The sequence below is a fragment of the Hyla sarda genome, chromosome 9, assembly GCF_029499605.1.
Source record: "Hyla sarda isolate aHylSar1 chromosome 9, aHylSar1.hap1, whole genome shotgun sequence".
Taxonomy (NCBI): domain Eukaryota; kingdom Metazoa; phylum Chordata; class Amphibia; order Anura; family Hylidae; genus Hyla; species Hyla sarda.
In genome coordinates this window covers 23,814,584-23,837,717 of record NC_079197.1, presented here as the reverse complement: position 1 = coordinate 23,837,717, position 23,134 = coordinate 23,814,584, and the positions used below count along the sequence as shown (strand labels likewise).

Here is a 23,134-nt window from a genome sequence, read left to right as displayed (position 1 = left end):
TTTTATGTAGAAGCCGGAGGAGTGCTGATCATAGTCAAAAACATGTGAGTACGGACAGTGTGACATATAAAGAACCATATCTTGCAGGTTTAGGCTACAGGACAAACCAGTGACAGGATTGGATTATCAAGAACAGTGTTTCCTAAGCACATTCCTCAAATACAGTGGTCCCCCAAGGTACAATATTCATTGGTTCCAGGACAACCATTGTATGTTGAGACCATTGTATGTTGAGACCATAACCTTTTGGAAACCTGGTAATTGGTTCTGAAGCCCCAAAATGTCATCCAAAAATAGGAAAAAGTGAGGATTAAAGAGAAATAAGTAGATACCTAATACGGATAAAGCAAATCCTTTCACATAAGGGTAAAAAAAGATCTGCTGGGAGCTGTAATCACTGTCTATGTAGAGGACAGGAGCTTCTTCAGGGTCCTGTACAGTACACAGTGTCCTAAAAAGTAAAATGGAGCCGCCCTCACCTGTTGTCCAAAGGAGCAGCTAACCCTTGTACAGGTAAGGAGTAGTACAGAACATGTAATACCTCCCTGTACTGTAGGGGGTGCTACCAGACACCAGTCAGTGCATACACTTCAGTAATACAGGGGATTTACCAGTGAAATGCCCATTCTGATTGGTCAGTTCTTCCAACCATTGCCAGGTTTCACAGATCTGTATTGTATGTAGTATTGTATGGTGAGTCTGGTTTCAAGTTACAATAGTCCAGAAAAGACCATTGTATTTTGAAATATTGTAACCTGAGGCCATTAAAAGTTGAGGGATCACTGTACTTCCAACAGGTCATGATTTGAGGATATCCCATACAGAGAACACTACACAATGATTCCTGATTCACTGTCCATAATTAAATCACCTTTGAAAAAAAAAACTAAGGCTGCATTCACATCACGATTTCTCCATCCGACCTGATTAAACGTTTTTATAACTTAAAATCGTATGAAATCGTATATAAAGTCGGATCCATTGACCTCCATTAAAAAATCGGATCCATTACACACATCCGATTTGATCCGCATCCGATTTCACACAATTTTTGTTCGGGTCTGAAATCGGGGTTGACCACGATTTCAGACCTGAACAAAAATTGTGTGAGATCGGATGCGGATCAAATCGGATGTGTGTAATGGATCCGACTTTTTAATGGAGGTCAATGGATCCGACTTTATATACGATTTCATACGATTTTAAGTTATAAAAATCGTGTCCTCAGGTCGGATGGAGAAATTGGAGAAATCGTGATGTGAATGCAGCCTTAGGAAATCTTGAAAACATGGCCTGTTGGGGCGACTTGAGGACTGCGCTTGGGAAACACTGGTCAAGAAGATGTCAAGGAGGGGAGCTGTCGTAAAGGTTTATCACTAGATCTAGAAGCCCATTTTGAACAGATATTCCTTATGTCACATCGACGGCCATTCATCTAAGCTTTCACCAAAAAGCAGTATCAGCTGTGGCAGTGTCAGAAGTCAGCGTTCATTTCATATACAAGGGGTTGTCTGCGGTGGGAGGAGAACTATCTTACAACAAATTATGACCCTCTTATCTGTGGTGCAGGGGGGAGGGGGGTCAAATGTTGATACAAGGAATCTAGTTGAAACATTAAAGAAGTTCTTCAGCAAAATACATTAGTAAAACAATCTAATTCCGCAGCATGAGATCAGAAATGGCGCTGCAAGCTTCTCTTACCCAATTTTTGCCAATCCAGCCTTGAGCTAAATAATCCAGGTAAGATCTGTCGGCAATAGTGATAATGTGTGTGCCCATAAACCAGGATTGTAGCAATGGTAGAATAAACCCGACACTCCCAAATCTTCATGTAAATCTTATAATCTTTATTTAAGCAAAAGTAGGATACAACAAGAACACAGCATGCATTCCAGCATAGTAGCCTTTTTCAACTGCATATAGTAGACAGGCTCAGACGCACTAATGCGCCTGAGCCTGTCTACGATATGCAGTAGAAAATGGCTACTATGCCAGAGCATTCATATTGTATTTTACTTTTGCTTAAAGGAGAACTCCAGCGAAAATCCCCTTAGCAAACCTATCCTTCTCTGGACAGTTTCTGACATGGACAGAGGTGTCAGCAGAGAGCACTGTGGTCAGACAGAAAGGAAATTCAATAAAAAAAGAACTTCCTGTGGAGCATACAGCAACTGATAAGTACTGGAAGGATTAGGATTTTTTAATTGAAGTAATTTACAAATGTGTTTAACTTTCTGGCACCAGTTGATTAAAAAAAATATATATATAAAAAGTTTTCCAGTGGAGTACCCCTTTAATTTTCTATGGAAATCTCCCTTAAAGAGAATAAGATTTGCATGAAAATTTGGGAGTGTCGGGATTTATTCTATTATTGATCTAATTCCTAGCTGACAGACTGACAGACTGGTTGCTAGGAATAGACTTTCTAACAAACACTGTATTTCTATACGGTTGACTCAGAGCATTGTCAGGCTTCTATACAGTGGCTTATCTCCCTGAGAACAAAAGGATCGGAAATGTTAAAATCGAAATGTCTGATCCTTCTCTCCCCTGACATCATCTGTCGGAAGAGGCAAGAGGCTCATTAGTTGAGGAAACACATGAGATGGTCACCCAGTGTCACTGATATCGGTGGGTACTACTGTATATGACCAGTCAGTTTTTCATTCTTAGTTTCTTAGTCTTTGAATGTCATCTTATCAAACGGAGGCCTTGCGAAAAAGACAGCAACGAGAAGGGTCTAAAATGATATTCAGCCCTCAATTCCATGAATCCACAAGGCTGGGTTATCAATGTGAGCCTGATAGCAGGTATTGTTGGTAGTGGTAACCTGGAAACCCGTGTATGACCATCCATCTGGTAGCAGAGTGGCAGTAAAATAGAGTGAGGTATCTGCATTCAGATTCCCAGTCAGGTATGTTGTGCCATGTTCCATTCCTAGGTTTTTTATGACAGTATTGGGGCAGTGGAGAGTGCTTGGGTGGCAAATTTTCCACTTTACTACCCTAAGCATTGGACAAACTTACACGGTTGGACACGACTGGAACAACATGGCTCAATTCTTAGGCAGGATGTATGTGGTATTATGTACTCCCCTTCACTTCAATGGAGCGATACCACATTAACCTGCTGACAGGTGTGGTGCTGTTTCCGGAAGACAGCAACTGTATTTTTCTAATCTTGTATATCCCCTTAAAATTACACTTTACCTAAGGGCACAAATCAGGAGAAAAAGCAGACTTGGCAGCTAGGAAACTATGTTCTCGAGCTACTGTTCTCAGTGCTGTACATGGAGGTCTCCACCATTGGACTGGTCATAATGAGACTTGGAGCTGGTCCTATGATGTCCCATCGGTCTCGCTTTCTGATGTGTAGTATTCCATTTCTAGCTGGGAGGATGTTTTTTTTCTTAGGATTCCTTGTCTGAAAGACAAAAATGAAGAAAAGTCATATTAACATGTCAAGGCGATCAATGGGAATATTTCACAAGGTGGGAGATTGACGGTAGCCTCAGCAGTAAGTCTGCCGTCCATGTTACATAGGCCACCATTGACAAATAAGGGGAAATACAAAGTACTCACCTTCTAGTAAAAACAGTACAGATATAAACACTATACATTACCTGCGGCCACGATCAGCACCGTTTGAAACCCTTCTTTTTGATTTCACTTGGGCTCCGTTCTCTAGGCAGTGTTTCTGGACAGAAAGGAAAATATTCTATGACTGGAACATTTCTGAACATTGCAGACTTATGTGACTTAAAATCATAATATGAGAATAAAGTAACATCAAACGGCTGGCCTTTACAGGAGGGTCCCATGGGTTCCCAAAATGAAAAAAGGTAATAGTAGAAGAAGCGGAAAAGGTGCCAGCACCATTTGGATTGCTATAATATGGACCCAGGGTTAGTAAGGGGCCAAACTTCAATAATTTCCAAACCCCAGGGCTGAAGCCCGGGGTAAAAAAAAACCCTATATGCACACTTAAAATATTAACTTTAAATATAACTTTAAAATATAACTTTTAATGTAATCTCTTAAAGGAATGTGTATTGTCACATATAACGGAGAATTCCTCTCCAGGTACAGGTTATATAGCGGCGCTGCCGTCTACCGTGATTACCATCTGTCAATGTGTATTAAAAATTGCACATCATGCCGGCCTCTACGTGTTTCGCTGTTACAACGGCGTTCCCAAGAGGAATATTATGGCAATGTCAAGGATAAATCTACAATGGGGAGATTTATCAAACCTGTGTAGAGAAAATCTTGACCAGTTGCCCATAGCAACCACTTAGAGTGCTTCTTTCAATTTTAAAAAGGTCTCTCAGAAATGAAAGAGGCTACCTGATTGGCTGCTAGGGACGACTGGTCAACTTTTCCTCTGCACTGGTATTGATAAATCTCCCCCCATCATGTTTGTAAACCGGAACTCACATTGTCATGTGTTGTGGATGATGGATCAGGGTCTTGTGGTTCCTTGTGGTCCTCTCTTGGGGGTTCCTCTGTGTTTACATTGAAAAAACAGGTCAGTCTTCCAAAACAGAATACATCATAGGTTACAGTATGGGGGCAATGGGGGAGCTTGATCAAAACCTGTGTAGAGGAAGAGTAGAGCAAAGCAACCAATCAGATCACTTCTTTCATTTCCCAGAGACCTTTTGAAAATTGAAAGAAGCAATCTGATTGGTTGCTATGGGCAATTGCTCCACATTTCCTATAGTAGTACATTAAGGGTATAGATTAGAGGCTTTTTAGCTTTTTCAAAAACGACACCATCCGGTGGCTGCCACGGCATGATGGCGTCTGTTGTTTTGCAATAGCTGGAGCCACAGGTTGGTAAGCTGGCATGTAGCAAACTACAATTTCTTACAAACGCCTCATTCCCTTCCTTTTATTAAAGGGGTATTCCAGGAAAAAAAACTTTTTTTTATATCAACTGGCTCCAGAAAGTTAAACAGATTTGTAAATTACTTCTATTAAAAAATCTTAATCCTTTCATTAATTATCAGCTGCTGAAGTTGAGTTGTTGTTTTCTGTCTGGCAACAGTGCTCTCTGCTGACATCTCTGCTTGTCTCGGGAACTGCACAGAGTAGAAGAGGTTTGCTATTGGGATTTGCTTCTAAACTGGGCAGTTCCCGAGACAGGTGTCATCAGAGAGCACTTAGACAGAAAATAACAACTCAACTTCAGCAGCTCATAAGTACTGAAAGGATTAAGATTTTTAATAGAAGTAATTTACAAAACTGTTTAACTTTCTGGAGCCAGTTGAGATATATATATATATATATATATATATATATATATATATATAAAAAGTTTTTTCCTGGCTAACCCCTTTAAGTGTTGCACACATATTAACAGCTTGCTTTTGGGGACCGTGAGTATGGAAAAGTCTTGTTCATACCCTATTGGAGTTCATACCCCAACTCCTTTAAATGACATATCCATATGAAAACTGCAGTCCTTTACCGTGTCCACAATTCATCTCACAAGGCCTCACTACTTACTATGATTAGTCGTCGATGGCTGTTCAATGTTGAAATTTTGCACGTTGATCTTAAGATCAGAGAGAAACAGGAACGTCAGTAATTTTCGGCGCACTAGTCACAATATATCAAACACGAAGTTGAAGTTGTTAGCTCACTGAAACAAGCCCTTTCTTTTTAAGGGGGTACTCCACAGAAAAAACTAATTCAAATCAACTGGTGCTAGAAAATTATATAGATTTAGTAAATTACTTCTATGTAAAAACCTTAATCCTTCCAGTACTTATAAGCGGCTGTATGCTCCAGAGGAAGCTGTGTAGCTCTTTCCAGTCCTAGCACAGTTCTTTCTGCTGACACCTCTGTCCGTGTCAGGAACTGTCTGGAGCAGGAGTATATCCCTAAAGCAAACCTCTCCTTCTCCTGACAGTTCTTGACACGGACAGAGGTGTCAGCAGAGAGCACTGTGGTCAGACTGGAAATGAAATACATAACTTCTCTGGAGCATACAGCAGCTGATAAGTAGTGGAAGGATTGAGGTTTTAAAATAAAAATAGGAAAATTAATTAATTAATCAATCAATTACAAATCTGTATAACTTTGAGGCTGTTGAAGCATGTCATAACATCGCCCACCGTCCATTACACATAATCTCCTGAAATGACTTACTTCCTGGGAACTTCGGGAGGAAAGTTCATCTGCATCAGAGGACTAGAGGGGACACAAAAAGACAAGTTATTTCATGCTCACAGCTGTAAATAACCAAAATCATCTCTACAAAAAGAATGCATTGTTACTAACATAGTAGACTAATATCATCCAGGTGTTACCAAACCCCGGCATAATGCCCGGAGGATTTTGGAAAATGAGGAACAAAGACCATGCAGACATATGTATGTGTGTGTATATATATATATATATATATATATATATATATATATATATTGCTCAAAAAATAAAGGGAACACTTAAACAACACAATGTAACTCCAAGTCAATGACACTTCTGTGAAATCACACTGTCCACTCAGGAAGAACACTGATTGACAATCAATTTCACATGCTGTTGTGCAAATGGAACAGACAACTGGTGGAAATTCTAGGCAATTAGCAAGACACCCCCAATAAAGGAGTGGTTCTGCAGGTGGTGGCCACAGACCACTTCTCAGTTCCTATGCTTCCTGGCTGATGTTTTGGTCACTTTTGAATGCTGGCGGTGCTTTCACTCTAGTGGTAGCATGAGACGGGGTCTACAACCCACACAAGTGGCTCAGGTAGTGGAGCTCATCCAGGATGGCACATCAATGTGAGCTGTGGCAAGAAGGTTTGCTGTGTCTGTTAGCGTAGTGTACAGAGCATGGAGGTGCCAGGAGACAGGCCAGTACATCAGGAGGCGTGGAGGAGGCTGTAGGAGGGCAACAACCAAGCAGCAGGACCGCTACCTCTGCTTTGTGCAAGGAGGATCTGGAGGAGCACTGCCAGAGCCCTGCAAAATGACCTCCAGCAGGCCATAAATGTGCATGTGTCCACTCAGACAGTCAGGGTGGTATGAGACCCCTACGTCCACAGGTGGGGGTTGTGTTTACAGCCGAATTCCGTGCAGAACGTTTAGTATTTGCCAGAGAACTTCAAGATTGGCAAATTTGCCAGTGGCGCCCTGTGCTCTTCACAGAGGAAAGCAGGTTCACACTGAGCACATGTGACAGATGTGACAGAGTCTGGAGACGCCGTGGAGGACGTTCTGCTGCCTGCAACATCCTCCAGCATGACTGGTTTGGCGGTGGGTCAGTAATGGTGTGGGGTAGCATTTCTTTGGAGGGCCGCACAGCCCTCCATGTGCTTGCCAGAGGTAACCTGACTGCCATTAGGTACCGAGATGAGATCCTCAGACCTCTTGTGAGACCATATGCTGGTGCGGTTGGCCCTGGTTTCCTCCTAATGCAATGCTAGACCTCATGTGGCTGGAGTGTCAGCAGTTTCTGCAAGAGGAAGGCATTGATGCTATGGACTGACGCGCCCATTCCCCAGACCTGAATCCGATTGAGCACATCTGGGACATCATGTCTCGCTCCATCCAGTAACGCCAGGTTGCACCACAGACTGTCACGGAGTTGGTGGATGGTTTAGTCCAGGTCTGGGAGGACATCCCTCAGGAGACCATCCGCCACCTCATAAGCAGCATGCCCAGGCGTTGTAGGGAGGTCATACAGGCACGTGGAGGCCACACACACTACTGAGCCTCATTGGGACTTGTTTTAAGGACATTACATAAAGTTGGATCAGCCTGTAGGGGGGTTTTCCACTGTGATTTTGAGTGTGACTCCATATCCAGATTTCCATGGGTTGATAAATTTGATTTCCATTGATAATTTTTGTATGATTTTGTTGTCAGCAGAGACACCAGAGCTTCCCCATTGGGCCCCAGGATACAAAGGGTGTTGGATATCCATATAAAATCAAATAATACCTGTATATGCATAGATCCGCTCCTGCTAAAGCCGTATATTAGTTTCTGGGAAGGGTGGATGAGAAACCATCCAGCACATATATATGTAAAGGGGCATCACCCAGCTTTTTCATAGACTTGAACAGCAGATTTGTCTACTTTGGTCCTTTTCCCACCATGTTTTTGTCATACTCAGATTTCTCCTTTTAAATTTTTTTTATATCATGTGTTATACTTTTTTTTTATTTTTTTTTATAGGATCCTGTTCAATCACCCTAACGGAGGCCACATTTTTTTGGGCCTCCATCGGGCAATTAGGGGTCTATGAATATGTTTGCTGTTCACATTGAGTTGTTTCCCAATGCAGAGCAAACGGATATTACAAATGTGGTGTGAAAGTATCCTTGTGATGTTGTGTTTGCTTACCAGGGTGGTGCAAAACAACAACTCCCAGCATGCCTGGACAGCCATTGGCTGACCAGGCATGCTGGAAGTTGTAGCTTTGCAACAGCTGGAGGCACCCTGGTGTGGAAACACTGGTGTAGGATCAAAGTAGCATTGTTTTTGCATCTTTGAAAATAAAATCTGCCCACTGGCAACTCAATACAACAATAGAAAAAGTGAAATTCTTGACCCAAATACTTCTAATAATATTTATGAGAGTTTGTGTTCTGTACCAGTGGTGGCGAATCCATCCTTTTCAGCTTAGTCTCCAGAGCTAACAATTTTCCCTCGTTCCTGAACAGCTGGATTTGAAGGTCATCACATTTTTCCCCAAGTTCTCGCATCTGCTTTCTGTACAAGTCCTTCTCTGTCAGACATTTGGTATACTGCGCATAGAACTGTTCTCTTGTTGCAATGGCCTAGGACAAGGCAAAGATGGGAAGAAGATTATGCAGGTTGCATGATCACATCTAGAGAGTAAGAATCCTATGTTAAATCACCTCAAAGGGGTACTCCGGAGGAAAACAATTTTTTTCAAATCAACTGGTGCCAGAAAGTTAAACAGATTTGTAAATTACTTCTTAATCCTTAATCCTTCCAGTATGTATCAGCTGCTGTATGCTCCAGAGGAAGCTTTTTTCTTTTTGAATTTTTTTTCAGTCTGACCACAGTGCTCTCTGCTGACACCTCTGTCCATGTCAGGAACTGTCCAGAGTAGGAGCAAATCCGCATAGCAAACCTCTCCTGCTCTGGACAGTTCCTGATACGGGCAGAGGTGTCAGCAGAGAGCACTGTGGTCAGACTGGAAAGAACTCCAGAAAGAAATACAACTTCCTGTGGAGCATATAGCAGCTAAAAAGTACTGGATAGATTAAGATTTTTAAATAGAAGTAATTTACAAATCTGTTTAACTTTCTGGAATTAGTTGATTGAAAATTTTTTTTTCCACCAGAGTACCCCTTTAAATGGGTTTTCCAGGATTAGCAAATAATGGAATTTTTTTTTCCAGAACAATTCCTTATGTGTCTAAGGGCTGTAACGTCTACTGTTGCTCAGCTCTATAGAAGTGAATGAGGCTGAGCTGTAGTACCACACACAACCTGCGGACAGGAGTGGCACTGTTTTACTGGATCAGTAATATCGACCATATTAGAATTAAGAACTGGCAAAACATAAAGCTATTTGTGATGTGAAATATAATTTTATAACAAGACAGGAGACTCACATTATGCTAAATTCTTTCTTTACTGAATTGATAGCAGCAAACAAAGAGTTAATAAACAGTTCAAGCAGTACATTAAGTCCATCATTTAATCAGTAATGGTACAGTCCAGGGGAATATAAGGACCACTCAGGTGAAGCCCCTCCTCTTTCTTTGCTGCCAATGGTTAAGATAAGAGCAGTATTTTTGTTCTATGTATATATATATATATATATATATATATATATAATCATTTTCATTATATATATTCCCATATTGTTTTAATTCATTTTCTCAGTCTATATATTTAATCCCTTGTCAATTTCTATACATTTTCATCCCTTTCCTCCCTATTTTCTCTCATATCTATATATGCTATATATTTCTATTCTAAACTACTTTCTTTTCATAAATTTTTCCCTGTTACTGTGTTTTTAGAATTCATTGTCCAATTGTACAAGTGGTCAGAAACTTGTAAATAACTCATGAAAGAATAAAGTAACGTTAAAACCAAGCACATCATTGTTTTTCTTGTGAAATTCCCTATAAGTTTGATGTGTCACATGACCCTCTTCCTATTGAAAAAACAAAAGTTGGATTAAAAATGTCCGACTTCAAAATGGCCACCATGGTCACCACCCATCTTGAAAAGTTTCCCCCCTCACTAATGTGCCACAAATAGGAAGTTAATATCACCAATCATTCCCATTTTATTAAGGTGTATCCATATAAATGGCCCACCCTGTACTTGGGATGTCACGGTAGTCTAAAATTTGATCAATTCATGGCGAGATAATGATTCCATACGATTAAAATTATTATCTTTAAACCGGTTATTCCTTCTTATATAATGGATCACTCATCCTTAAGTTGATCTGCAATTGGTTCCAGTTCCTTCATTCTGTTTTTAACATGAGAACTTCAACGTTATATTATTCTCATCTACCGCTTCATCAAAGAAAGAGGAGGGGCTTCATCTGAGGGGTCCTTATATTAACCTGGACTGTACCATTACTGATTAAATGCTATCATTTCAGTAAAGAATGAATTTAGCATAATGTTCATCTCCTTTCTTTAATAAAATCTATATTTTCCATCACCAAGGGTGGGAAAATCTCCAATTATCACTACGGGACAAGCCATATGTTGTAATAGATGTCATGAAGAAAGGTAAAACCATTCCCACATCAGCTATAGAGGAGAGCAGCTGTAAAGAGGGGATTCTGCTCTGGAGAACTCAATATGATCATGAATCACACACTCACTTATACATTTGAATAAGCACCATGTAATACCACATTTCTCCTGTAGTGGCCACTGCAGGAGAAATGTGTATTATTAATTGTATTATTAATTATTATTATTATTATTATTATCATTATTATTGCACCTCCTGTACATTTGATTAGGGTTAAAATACATATCACAAACCCAAGTACAATGAATGTGATTACATGGCAGACTGATACAGAGGAACAGAGGGCCCTGCCCGCAAGGACCTACAATCTACAAGCTGCCCCAATCTTCCCCCAGTGGTTCAAAGGATAATTAAGGCTATGCACACACGGTGGAAATTTTTCGAAACGTCCACCCGGAAAACACAAGCGGACATTCCGCAAATAGCAGACACTGGTGGAAAATGCCGGTGCTAGGACCACAGATGATTAATATTAATATCATTTAATATCATGCGTGTAATTCAATGGATCACATGTACAAACTAGGTACTGTACATCAATCTCAGGTAAGGCTGAAACATCATAGCTCTTCGTCTTCCCAGGCAAAAAACTGTGTGAACTGGGTCTTAGAAGGTGGGGCGGTGTCTTACCTGGTTCCGCTCACTGCACACCTCCTCCAGCTGCTGTAGTATAGCTTCAATGCGTTCTTTGTACATTTTTGAGTCTTTCTTTAGCGTTGTACATTGCAGTTCTAGAACCTCCTTCTCTTCCAAGTACTAAGGGCAATAAATATTGAAAAATAATAAATGCTAAGGTTTTAGCATATTAATAATTTTAGAATAATATATTTACCCCCCCCCCCCCCCCCCCCCTTTAGAATCTATAGAATGATAGAGCAGGCATTTCAAAAATTCTCAGCAGGGATGACTCTGGGGCCCCAGTTAAAGAATATTATCTCATCATCAGGTTTTTCTCAACAAGAATGTTTGGCAGACCAAGCATTTTTGCCGGTTTGTTTTTGCCGGAGTAGTGCTGTTTCTGTAAAGTATAAGGCATTTTCTTCTAATCCTGAAGAAACCCCTTTAATTGCTGTGACCTACTCACTGATGGACCTTGCACTAATTTAACTGGTCAGTGGACACAGTATGCACTACCCCTCCTCTACCACTGTAATAGATAACCCTGTTTTAGTGCACCTCTTTCATGGTAGGTGATCTTTAAAGGGGTTTTCCAGGGATGAAAAATCTTTTTTAATATATGGCTTGGATGTTGTAAAAATAATAAGTGATACTCACTGACCCTGATTACCTGCAGATTCCACTCTGATGCTTCCTACATGCCATTGCATTGTTCATGTGACTCATTGTCCCCACAGATACTGCCCTACTGGCCACAGCAATGTCTCACCTTTGTCAGTGATTAACTGAAGGGCATAGTTTCTGCGGGGAAAACACGTCGCAGAAACAGGGAAGTAGAGGTGCCCAATGTGGACCAGCGGATGTGGACAGCAGATGCAGGGAATTAGGGTGAGTAAGTATCACTTCTTTTTTATTTACACACCACTCCAACCATACAAAAACAAACAGTAAAAAGGACACAGCACTACATCCTCCCAGGATCAGTGGAGTCTCAGAGGTCAGACCCTTGCTGATCATAAAGTGATAGGATATGCTAGCAATGGAAATACCCTTAGCGTACCTATCAGACCGCACAAAAAAAAAAACTGTTATATGTTACTCAGTACCTAATCCTGATCATGTACCGATATTTTACAAAAAAAAAAATAGCATATTACAGCTGCTAAATGTCTTTTTCATTTTTCCAGAGGGAGGAGGCGTGTCCTTCTCTTGCCTGCACTGTGATGACTCCTCCCCTCCCTCACTCTGCTGACTCACTGCTCTTGGAGCGAGCTTGGCAACCCTGCTCTGTAACCCTTTCCTCTCTGGTTTTATGCTGCACACACACACACACAATGAATATTGGAGATAGCATGTACTCTACCACCAAAGACAATATGGTAAGTGTATAACTTACATCTTCCTATGTCATTCATGTGTGTCATCCTTAGGCAGTTCTGTAATGCTGGGACTTGTAGTTTTGTAATGGTTGGAGGTACAGTGTTTGGATAACTCTTTTTTGTAGCTGTGTTGCCTTCAGCTGTGTGCCTACAACTTTTGCTAAACTACAACTCCCAGCATACCCAGACATCCTTTGACTGACCAGGCATGCTTGGAGTTGTAGTTTTGCTACAGCTGGAGGCACATGTTTGGTAAAACTCTGTGATACAGCAGTGTTCCTCCTGTAGCCTTGTCAATCAGCCATCTCGTGTCCATGACCCTTGGACACGCTCATGCTGCTGGGAGACTCATCAGTGTCCCAGGAAGTATGGGGACCCCTAGTGGTGGGATTTTCAAAGGTGTTTAAAGAAGTATATTAGAAAAACTATTGTTTTGCCAAGATGTACAACATTTAAAAAGTTTTTTATCTGACAGTGCCCATTTAAGCCTAAACAAATTAAGTATATTATAATGGGCACTTGGTGATAGTAAAGCTCAAGTGTATGATCAGTCACCTTATCTCGGAGGTCCTCAGCTTGTCTCAGGCTCAGCTTCAGGGTGTAGAGGTTATTGACTGATTCCTGATGCTGCTCCAGGGCCTGCCTGCGATCATTCTGTAGGTCCTGTATGTAAAATTTTGTCTTTTCCCCCTTTATATAACACGAATTCTAAAAGAGTTATATCACAAGTATTCATGAAAATGTTTTTAAAGCAAGAACAATACAGAACCTATTTAGATGGTTGGAATTATTGTATGGAGGGAATTGTGCAGTAGGTTTAGTCCACTCTACCTTTTCTAGCTCCTGTAGTTTGGCTTTCAGAAGATCGTTTTCTCTCTGCAGTTCATAGATGACGTCCTGACTCGGTCGCTTTTCTATTGCATGTTTTAGCTTTATTGTTTGCTTCCTCTCCAGCTTCCAGTCATCCTCTATCCTCATCAGGTTGTGTTTCAGCTTCTCGATCTAGATGAGTCAAGAAAGTAGCACAAATATTGGTTGGTGACTTAGATTGGCGTATAAGAGCTCCTAGAGGAGAAAATAATGTATTGTAGGTTATTGACATTATTTCAATTTGTGTCACATCCAAACATTGATCAATCGCTAGAAAGAAAACAAAAGTAATTGATTCAATAATAATAAGTCCCCTTACTGGATAGTGGTGAATGAGAGGACTTGTTGCTCTATAAACACCCACCTGAGGGCAGCCTCTCTGTAGTCACCACTGGGCACTGTGCTTTACAAAACAGCCACAAATGGACATTCTCTATTACAACCAGCTGTGTGGGGGCACTCTCCCTTACAACTAGCTACAAGTGGACTCCTTTTCAACAAGCAGCCACAAATGGACACTCATTCATCAACTACTAGCTGTCAGAAAGCACTCTTCTTAAAGGGCATATCCTTTACAACAAGCTGCCAGAAGGTACTTTTTGTACAACCAGCTGTGAGAAGGAATTTTCTTTACAACTAGCCATAAGTGGACACTCACTCCAGTCAATCATCAGAGAACAACCAGTTGTCACAGGGCATTCTCTTCTACCACCAGCCATCAGAGGGCACTCTCTTCTACAACCAGTTGTCATTAGGCACTCTCCTCTACACCAGCTGTAGTTAGGCACTCTTTTCTACAACTATTCATCATAGGGCACTCTCATCTACAACCACCTGTGAGAGGGCACTCTTTTTACAAGTAGTTATCAAAGGGCACTCTCCTCTACAACCAGTTGTAATTTGGCACACTGTCAAGGGCACTCTCTACTACAACCACCAGTGAGAGGGCACTCTCTTCTACTAGTCATAAGAGGGCACTCTCCTCTACAACCAGCTGTAATTGGGCACTCTCTTCTACAACTAGTCATCAGAGGCCACAGTCCTCTACAACTAGTCATCAGAGGGCACTCTCCTCTACAACTCGTCATCAGAGGGCACTCTCCTCTACAACTAGTGATCAGAGGGCACTCTCCTCTACAACTAGTCATCAGAGGGAACTCTCCTCTACAACTAGTCATCAGAGGGCACTGTCCTCTACAACTAGTCATCAGAGGGCACTCTCCTCTACAACTAGTCATCAGAGGGCACTGTCCTCTACAACTAGTCATCAGAGGGCACTCTCCTCTACAACTAGTCATCAGTTGGCACTCTCCTCTACAACTAGTCATCAGAGGGCACTCTCCTCTACAACTAGTCATCATAGGGCACTGTCCTCTAAAACTAGTCATCAGAGGGCACTCTCCTCTACAACTAGTCATCAGAGGGCACTCTCATTTACAACCACCAGTGAGAGGGCACTCTCCCTTACCATCAGCTACAGGAGGGCACTCTCCTCTACCAGTGTGAAACATTAGTCAATACTTGTCCACACAATCTACTACTACCAACCTCAAGCTGGAACTCTCGGCTCTTCATGAGTGCAGTGTTTCTCTCATCGCTCTGTCGGGCGTACTTCATGGCCAGGTCATAGTTCTCATCCTTGCACCTCTTGAGTTCCTTGTTTAAGTTGTCCACCTCCTCTTTCATCTTGAGGACCCTCTCCTGGTGTTTCTTCAGCTCGCTGTCCTTGACCTGCACTTTGCGAATGATATCATCCTTCTCCTGGACTACATCCTGCAACTCTTTGTATCTCTGCCTCTCCTCCTGAATGGTCTTCTGAAGTTTTAACATTTCATTCATGAGGAGCTGGGTCAGGCTGGATTCACCTGCTGTGTCTAAACAAAAGAACGAAACATTTGAGAACAAACATAGTACATCCTGGTCCCTGCAATGGGATTGTCATCACTTTCTAGGATACTGACTCCATTCTACAGTCTTTATTTTAGGCAACCAATGCACGGGTAGGGTTCTGAAGATATTGGGAGTTGTCCAGGGTTAGAAAAACATGGCTTCTTTGTTCCAAAAATAGGGCAACGTCTGTCTGCAGGTATTTGGTTCTGCATTTTAACAAAGTTGAACTGGAATATTAGACAGAACCCATGGAAATCCTTACCTATGATCATAGAGAAAACACGTGTGGGCTCTTTTCCAGTGATCTTCATGTATAAGTGAGGATAATACAGTTCAAGACTTTCAAGGAATGCGTTGTATCCTTTACAACCAGTTTTCTGGAGAATATCCAGCAACACACCTGTATGGAGGAAAATAGCGACTGTCAGTGTGGAGGTGTGACACAACCATAATAGTCATCAACATGAAGGTGGTTAAATCCTTTAGTCCCGGTGTAGTGTCCCAGTACCACTGTTCCAGCTACTATTCTTCAGAAGTTGTCTTGTGGCGGAGAGAAAAGGTATTTCCATACTGCATAAATTTGTGCAGGTACTTTTTTTTTGCATATTTATTGCATACGCTAAGCTAGTTTAAAGCAGGGTATAAAGGGGTAACATTTGTCTTTTTGTAACAGATGAATGATGCCTTGGTCACATGATCCTCCCCACCAATAACTGTGGGACTCCCAAGTGGTGCCTCCCTCCCCCCCAGGAGAAGGGGGAACCCAAACCTTCTAGTCAGGGAGTCTGGCCTAGGCAAGCTAAGGCCGGTTTCACACAGCCAAATTTCTGCTCTGAATTCTGCATGAAAATTTTGCATGAATTTATAGACAATATAATTCTATGGGATACCTGCAGCAGAAATTCTGAAGTGTGAATGGGACAGCACACAATTGGCTATAAATTCATGCAGAATTTTCATGCAGAATTCAGTGGTGTGAACCCGGCTTAAGAGTATGCTCAAACGGTGGAATTTCTGTGCAGAATTCGGCAGAAGTATTCTGATGGAAATTCTGCCAGAATGTACTTTAAATAAATTTCAATGAGATTCCACAATCCCATGAAGACAGCAGAATTTCTGTGGAAGACAGCAGAAATTCTGCTTTTCACATTGTAATATTTTGTGGATTGATTTGAAATCAATGGGACTTGAATTTCAGCGGAAAGCTGTGTTTAGATAACACAGAATTCCGCTGAAATTCCGACAATATCTGTGAAATTTCCACCAGAATATTCCGCACGGACATTCTGCTGCAGCATTTCAATGGAATTCTGCTGCACTGTGCACACGGTGGAATTTCATCTGCTGCGGAAATCCCCATTCCGGCGTCCGCAAAAAGATTAGACTTGTCTTTTCTTTTTACGGATTTCGCTTGGAAATGCATTGCCTGTGAGACAGTGCTCTGAGCTATCCTAGCATCCGCCGGATTTTTCAGATGTGTGAAATGTCCGCACGTGTTTTCCGTGTGGGAAATTCTGCACATTTTACGCCGTGTGAACATGGAATTAAAGGGGTACTCCGCCCCCAGACATCTTATCCCCTATCCAAAGGAAAGGGGATAAGATGTCTGATCGTGCGGGGGGGGTTTCTTGCCGCTGGGTCCCCTACATTCTCGGCTGCGGCACCCCAGACATCCGTGCACGGAGCGAACTTAGCCTCGTGCCGGATGACCGGCAATGGGGGGGCGAAGGCTAATGACGTCACGGCCACAGCCCGCTCGTCACAGCCATGCCCCCTCAATGCAAATCTATGGGAGGGGGCGTGACAGACGTCACGCCCCCTCCCATAGACCTGCATTGAGGAGGCGCAGGTTTCATGTCACAAGCCTCTGACGCTGCACCCGACGCTCTAAACGAAAGCTGGGTGCAGCAGGGAGATCGCACGGGTACCCAGCGGTGGGACCCCCGTGATCAGACATCTAATCCCTTTTCCTTTGGATAGGGGATAAGATGTCTTGGGGCAGAGTACCACTTTAAATCCCAAGGACTCAAGGATTCTGTGAAATAACTTTAAAGGGGAACTCCAGCGATAATTTTTATTATTCCCCCATTCCCCCATATGCCCCGGCTGCATGAATTTGCTGAAACTAGAATACCCAACACAAAGTCTGTCAGCTGCCTATGAATGAGCTTATGGTGCAATAGGACGTGACCACATCTTACTATAGATCAGTGGTCTCAAACTGTGGCCCTCCAGATGTTGCAAAACTTCAACTCCCAGCATGCCCGGACAGCCAACGGCTGTCCGGGCATGCTGGAAGTTGAAGTTTTGCAACATCTGGAGGGCCACAGTTTGAGACTACTGCTATAGATGTAAGATGTTCACCAGGGCCAAGCACTGGAGTTGGAAATGCTGACCGGATCTCATAGTCCATAGAAAACTCACCCACTTTCCTCTTGCGGATGACCAGGCTGGGGTCATTGAACACTTTCTCTTCATCATCACTGTTAAGAACGCGGCACTGGCGGAGGTACGGTGTTATGCGGTTAGGATCAATAACGGTGATCAGCTTAACCCGGAAAGAATCCAGTTGATTCCAACACTCCTCATCTTCATCTTCAGACATGGTGGAAATATGTCAAAAAGCAAAATACCTAAAGAGAAGGAAAAAAAATAAATATTCTTTTGTAATGGTCCAACCATGTGTAACAAATCCTGGTGCAGAAGATTTGTAGCTCTGAATCAGGGAAAACAAAGCTGTAACCCCTAAAAGGCTGGAATTCCACTTCCGCAAAAACACCCATTCTGGCCCACTGTGTTTTTTTTCCTTGATATTGGCTGCAAGTCAATAGGGAACTGCAAAATGCCATATCCACTTGCCGTTTTTCTTAATTCTTTTGGCGTTTTTATGCTATTTTGGGCTCAGTGGGAGATTTTTAAAAACTACCTTATTAGAGACTATGGTGTTTTTTTCAGGAAAATCATGGAGTTTTTCTCCCATAGAAGTCTATGGGAGTGGAAAAAAACGCCAAAAAAAGTCATGTGGGTTTTAAAATACAGTGTATTTGCCACTGAGAGTTGTGATTGGCCAGACGGTGCCGGCCAATCACAACTCTCAGCAGGAAATATAAATCAGTGATGTGAAGTTCTATTCACTTCACTGGCCGGCCGGAGTATAGTACAGTGCAGGCCGCCCACTTCTCTGGATCATAAGTTCCAATCACAACGGGTGACCCGGTGTGATCTGTCCCTTAGTGCAGGTACTACTGCTCCCAACATGGAACAGACTCTGTTTCATGCTGGAAGGAGTAGTAGTACCTCAATAATATACAGACATAGGGGGAGATTTATCATAAACCTGTGCAAAGGAAGAGCGGTGCAGTTGCCCATAGCAACTAGATTGCTTCTTTCATTTTAAAGAGACCTGTGAAAAATGAAAGAAGCGATCTGATTGGTTGCCATGGGAAACTGCACCACTCTTCCTCTACACAGGTCTTGATAACTCTCCCCCATATAGGGTAGAAAGGATATTACACTGTATTGTTTAGAAAGCAAATTATCAAAAGGCAGAAAATATATTATTAATAAAAAAAAATTTAAGGAAAAGTGTCGGCTTTCTTCCTCTGCACTAACCAGTGGTACTGGCTGGCAGTGCGGGGGACGCTGATCAGTTTCATGCTTACCGTGCCCGGATCCGCCGCTCCGCTCTGCCGTAATCTTCTATTTTCGGTATATGCTAATGAGGTGCTAACTGGCTACGGACGGGCTAACTGGCACTCTGACGTCAGTGCCGCCTATCGCAGCGCCGCCCAGCTCATCAATATTCCTCCCCTCTCTCTTCATTACAGAGCGGGGAGAAGAGGGAGAGGTGGAGGGATGTCAGAGTGCCAGTTAGCACAGCCGGTGCCAGTTAGCACCTTATTAGCATATACTGAAAATAGAAGATTACGGCAGAACGGCGAGGTGGATCCGGGCACGGTAAGCATTAAACTGATCAGCGTCCCCCGCACTACCAGCCAGTACCGCAGGTTAGTGCGGAGGGAGAAAGCTGGCAGTTTTCCTTTAATAAAAAAAAGAAGAAAATAGTTAAATTTAAAAATCACATTGACCCCTTTGCCATTTTTTATATTGTCGGCTACATTTTCACGGCCCTGCCCGCTCACATATACCCTGACAGAAAAAATAATAATAATTATTTAAAAAAATAACAAAATTTGTTCCCATAAAATTCTCCCATCCCTACTGTATCATTTATTATTTTTCAAAAAAATAAAAAAAAAACACCTGCAGGAAAACTGCCAAAGGTGACAAAAATTCAATTTTCACACAAAGGTAAAAACACAGGGAAAATCTGTTGCAGTTTTTTCAGTGGAATAATACACCCTAAGGGTACGTTCCCACGTGGCGTATTTTGCTGCGTATTTGCTGCGTATTTGGTGCTGCGTATTTTCCTACCCATTGACTTCAACAGAGAAAATAAAATACGCAGCAGCAAATACGCCGTGTGGGAATGTACCCTAAAGATGTATTAGAACATTTATCGGTACGGAATATTTTTTGGGAACTAAAAACGATGGTGTGACAAGGCAACGTCTTAGAATGTGATACAGAGTCTCTAAAGTCACGATGATAGAACTATGCTTGACATATGGCCTACAGATTCATCAGAAATAAAAAGAAGAAAAACTAAAAGAAAAGCAAAGGAGAAGTGTCAATTTTAGGGCTGATTCAGTCATTTTATCAGTTTTGAAATTAGGGATTTTTTCCGCACTCATGACAGTGCGTCTTAATGTTTAAGCCCCTTCGCAACTCCTCGAAGTTTGATCTGTGTGTGGTAGCTTGGGGGGTGTATGGTATGGGGAGTGTAGCTGTGCAGGTAATAAAGGGTGTTTGTTAAAGGGGTATTCCAGGCCAAAACTTTTTTTATATATATCAACTGGCTCCGGAAAGTTAAACAGATTTGTAAATTACTTCTATTAAAAAATCTTAATCCTTCCAATAGTTATTAGCGACTGAAGTTGAGTTGTTGTTTTCTGTCTAACTGCTCTCTGATGACTCATGTCCCAGGAGCTGTGCAGTTCCTATGGGGATATTCTCCCATCATGCACAGTTCCAGGGATGTGACATCATCATTGAGCAGTTAGACAGAAAACTTCAGAAGCTAATAACTATTGGAAGGATTAAGATTTTTTAATAGAAGTAATTTACAAATCTGTTTAACTTTCCGGAGCCAGTTGATATATATAAAAAAAGGTTTTGTCTGGAATACCCCTTTAATCCTTGCTATTCGTGACGCCAGGGTATGGACTCCTCAATAAAGCTTTTCCTACCGCCGCCCTTCCCAGGAACAATAGGGAGGTAGATGATACTGAGTTTAAGTAGATAGTAATAATGGATTGTCCACAACCGGAAAGCTTCTGTAAACAGCGTTAACTTTACTGAAGATTTTCTGTACACTTCATCAACAGAACAGTCTCTCATAAATACAGTTTCCTTTGGAGATTGACAATGGTGGGGACTTTAGCTTTAAGAGTCTCTAGACTATTGTGCTGCTCCCCTGGATTTAGGGGAATTAGTTGCGGTCCAGTAGTCAGGCCAGTATTAGCGGGAATTAGTATAAGACTCACGATTTTTGGTTCTGCTGAGGCCGTAGGTTTTGAGGCCTAGCGTTTTGTTGAAAGTTGCGTAGCACCGTCCTGTTAGTCCGGCATCCACGAGAGCAGCAACCCAAGAGAGCGATAATTGGACTCAGCTCCCTTTATATGGGCAGGGGCTGGACTAAAGCTAATTGGTCCATACGGATGTCAATCACCATTACAGAGAATGCTGGGTAACACGTGACCCAAGGACCCTGCAACATCCCATAGAGATTACTAGCTTGGTCACATGACCGAAGGTCCTGCGACGCTGAACAAGGTAAGTACTATACATTTCTATATAATATAGATAGAATTACTAATATATACATTTATTAATATACAAGTTAGACTTAAGGAGAGGCGACTAAGGGCTGTCCCACCTGAGGAAGCCTACCTGAACGTAGTTACTCTGACTTTGGGGACCTCTACACTAGGTACTGGATACAATACGGTACCGGGACACCACATATGGCTTACATTTTCTTCCTCCTGCTGAGACCCATAACTTTATTTTTCCACTTTGTCTACTCCAAGTTGTATTAGGGCCTTTTTTTGTGGGACAAGTTATACTTTTTAATGGTACACTTTATCCAAAGCTTTTCAAAATGAAAAAAAAAAAGGAATATCGCAATTTTCACGATTGACATGCTAACATTATTCTATGGGTAAGTACGGTTCCAATGATACCAAGCTTGGATAAGGCTGCATTCACACCACGTTTTTGCAATACAGTTCCCGTATCAGGAATTTGATGAAGAACGGATTCCACTAAACCGGACTAAAAAACCGTATCAAAACGTGTGTACAAAAATGCATCCGTTTAAAAAAAAAAAATAATAATAATAAAAATAAAAAAAGTATAAGTTTTTAACTTTTCATTCCATTCGGTGTGCCCTGCGCAAGGAACCGTACGCACATAGGGTTCTCTATGGTTGTCATTGACTCCAATGTTAAAGGAACCGTATAGGGTTTCAATACGGTTTTTCACCAGGAAAAAAAACTGTGGTAGGCTACGGTTTTGGGTACGAGAAAAAAATTGACTAAACCGTACAAGACACAAAGAGTGCACAACCGGATGCATCTTTTGACATACGGTTTTCAATGGAGAGTCAATGCATACGTTTTTCAATACGGTTCAAATGGAAAACGTATACGGGAACTGTATTGCAAAAACGTGGTGTGAATGCACCCTAATTTATGTTTCAGTTAATTAATTTGCACCCGCTTCTTATTTTGGGTACAAATCCTGACCATTTGGTTTAAAGGAGTACTCCGAGGGAACTTATCTTATAGTGCAAGTCTTTTTTTTTTACTTGCTTTCCCTCTATACTATAACAGTGGTCTCCAAACTGTGAACCTCCAGATGTTGTAAAACTACAACTCCCAGCATGCCCGGACAGCCGTTGGCTGTCCGGGCATGCTGGGAGTTGTAGTTTTGCAACATCTGGAGGTTCACAGTTTGGAGACCACTGTACTATTTACACACCTGATGTGATAGTTCCCTTGGCAGACTTTAATCTAGGACGGCAATCAAGATTTATTTTTGGCAGCATGAGACGCGCCATTTACGTCATCGCCCCAGCAGCTGACACTCAGAAAACACAGGGTTACAGTCATAGATAACGCAGCCTACACTAAACAATAGTAGAATGTTGGTCATAGACATTCGCTCCCTGACTCCTGTACTGGCATGTCTGGCTTGGCGGCCTAATAATAGTTCTCGGATATTACAAATGGCCACATTTCCGGCAGGTGAAAGACAGGTTTAACCACAGGATGACAAGATAAATACTATTAAGCCTTTTTAATACCACTTCACAAATGTGACTTATTGCACTGGATTTGAGGCGTAAAAATGGTTTTCATGAGATGTTATGACTGGTGACCCACAATGGTAATTGGCGTCATACCATACCACACCATACTTATCCATGACGTGCAATGTTGTTACATGGGGAACTTGTTCCCTGATAGACCCTAAAGCC

General features: G+C 41.9%; 1 protein-coding gene across 1 annotated transcript in view; it reads right to left on the bottom strand.

Annotated features, from left to right (window-relative positions):
* Positions 1–1,980: 1,980 nt before the first annotated feature.
* Positions 1,981–23,134, bottom strand: part of CARD9 (caspase recruitment domain family member 9) — a 38,862-nt gene continuing 17,708 nt past the window's right edge. The window contains exons 2-13 of the mRNA XM_056540983.1: positions 17,956–18,164; positions 15,794–15,931; positions 15,190–15,515; positions 13,603–13,773; positions 13,327–13,479; positions 11,405–11,530; positions 8,609–8,794; positions 6,156–6,197; positions 5,511–5,559; positions 4,437–4,504; positions 3,623–3,696; positions 1,981–3,423 (exon numbers count right to left, since the gene is read on the bottom strand). Coding sequence (XP_056396958.1) covers positions 3,339–3,423; positions 3,623–3,696; positions 4,437–4,504; positions 5,511–5,559; positions 6,156–6,197; positions 8,609–8,794; positions 11,405–11,530; positions 13,327–13,479; positions 13,603–13,773; positions 15,190–15,515; positions 15,794–15,931; positions 17,956–18,136 — 1,599 coding nt within the window. The 5' untranslated portion in view covers positions 18,137–18,164 and the 3' untranslated portion in view covers positions 1,981–3,338. The remainder of the gene's footprint in view (positions 3,424–3,622; positions 3,697–4,436; positions 4,505–5,510; positions 5,560–6,155; positions 6,198–8,608; positions 8,795–11,404; positions 11,531–13,326; positions 13,480–13,602; positions 13,774–15,189; positions 15,516–15,793; positions 15,932–17,955; positions 18,165–23,134) is intronic.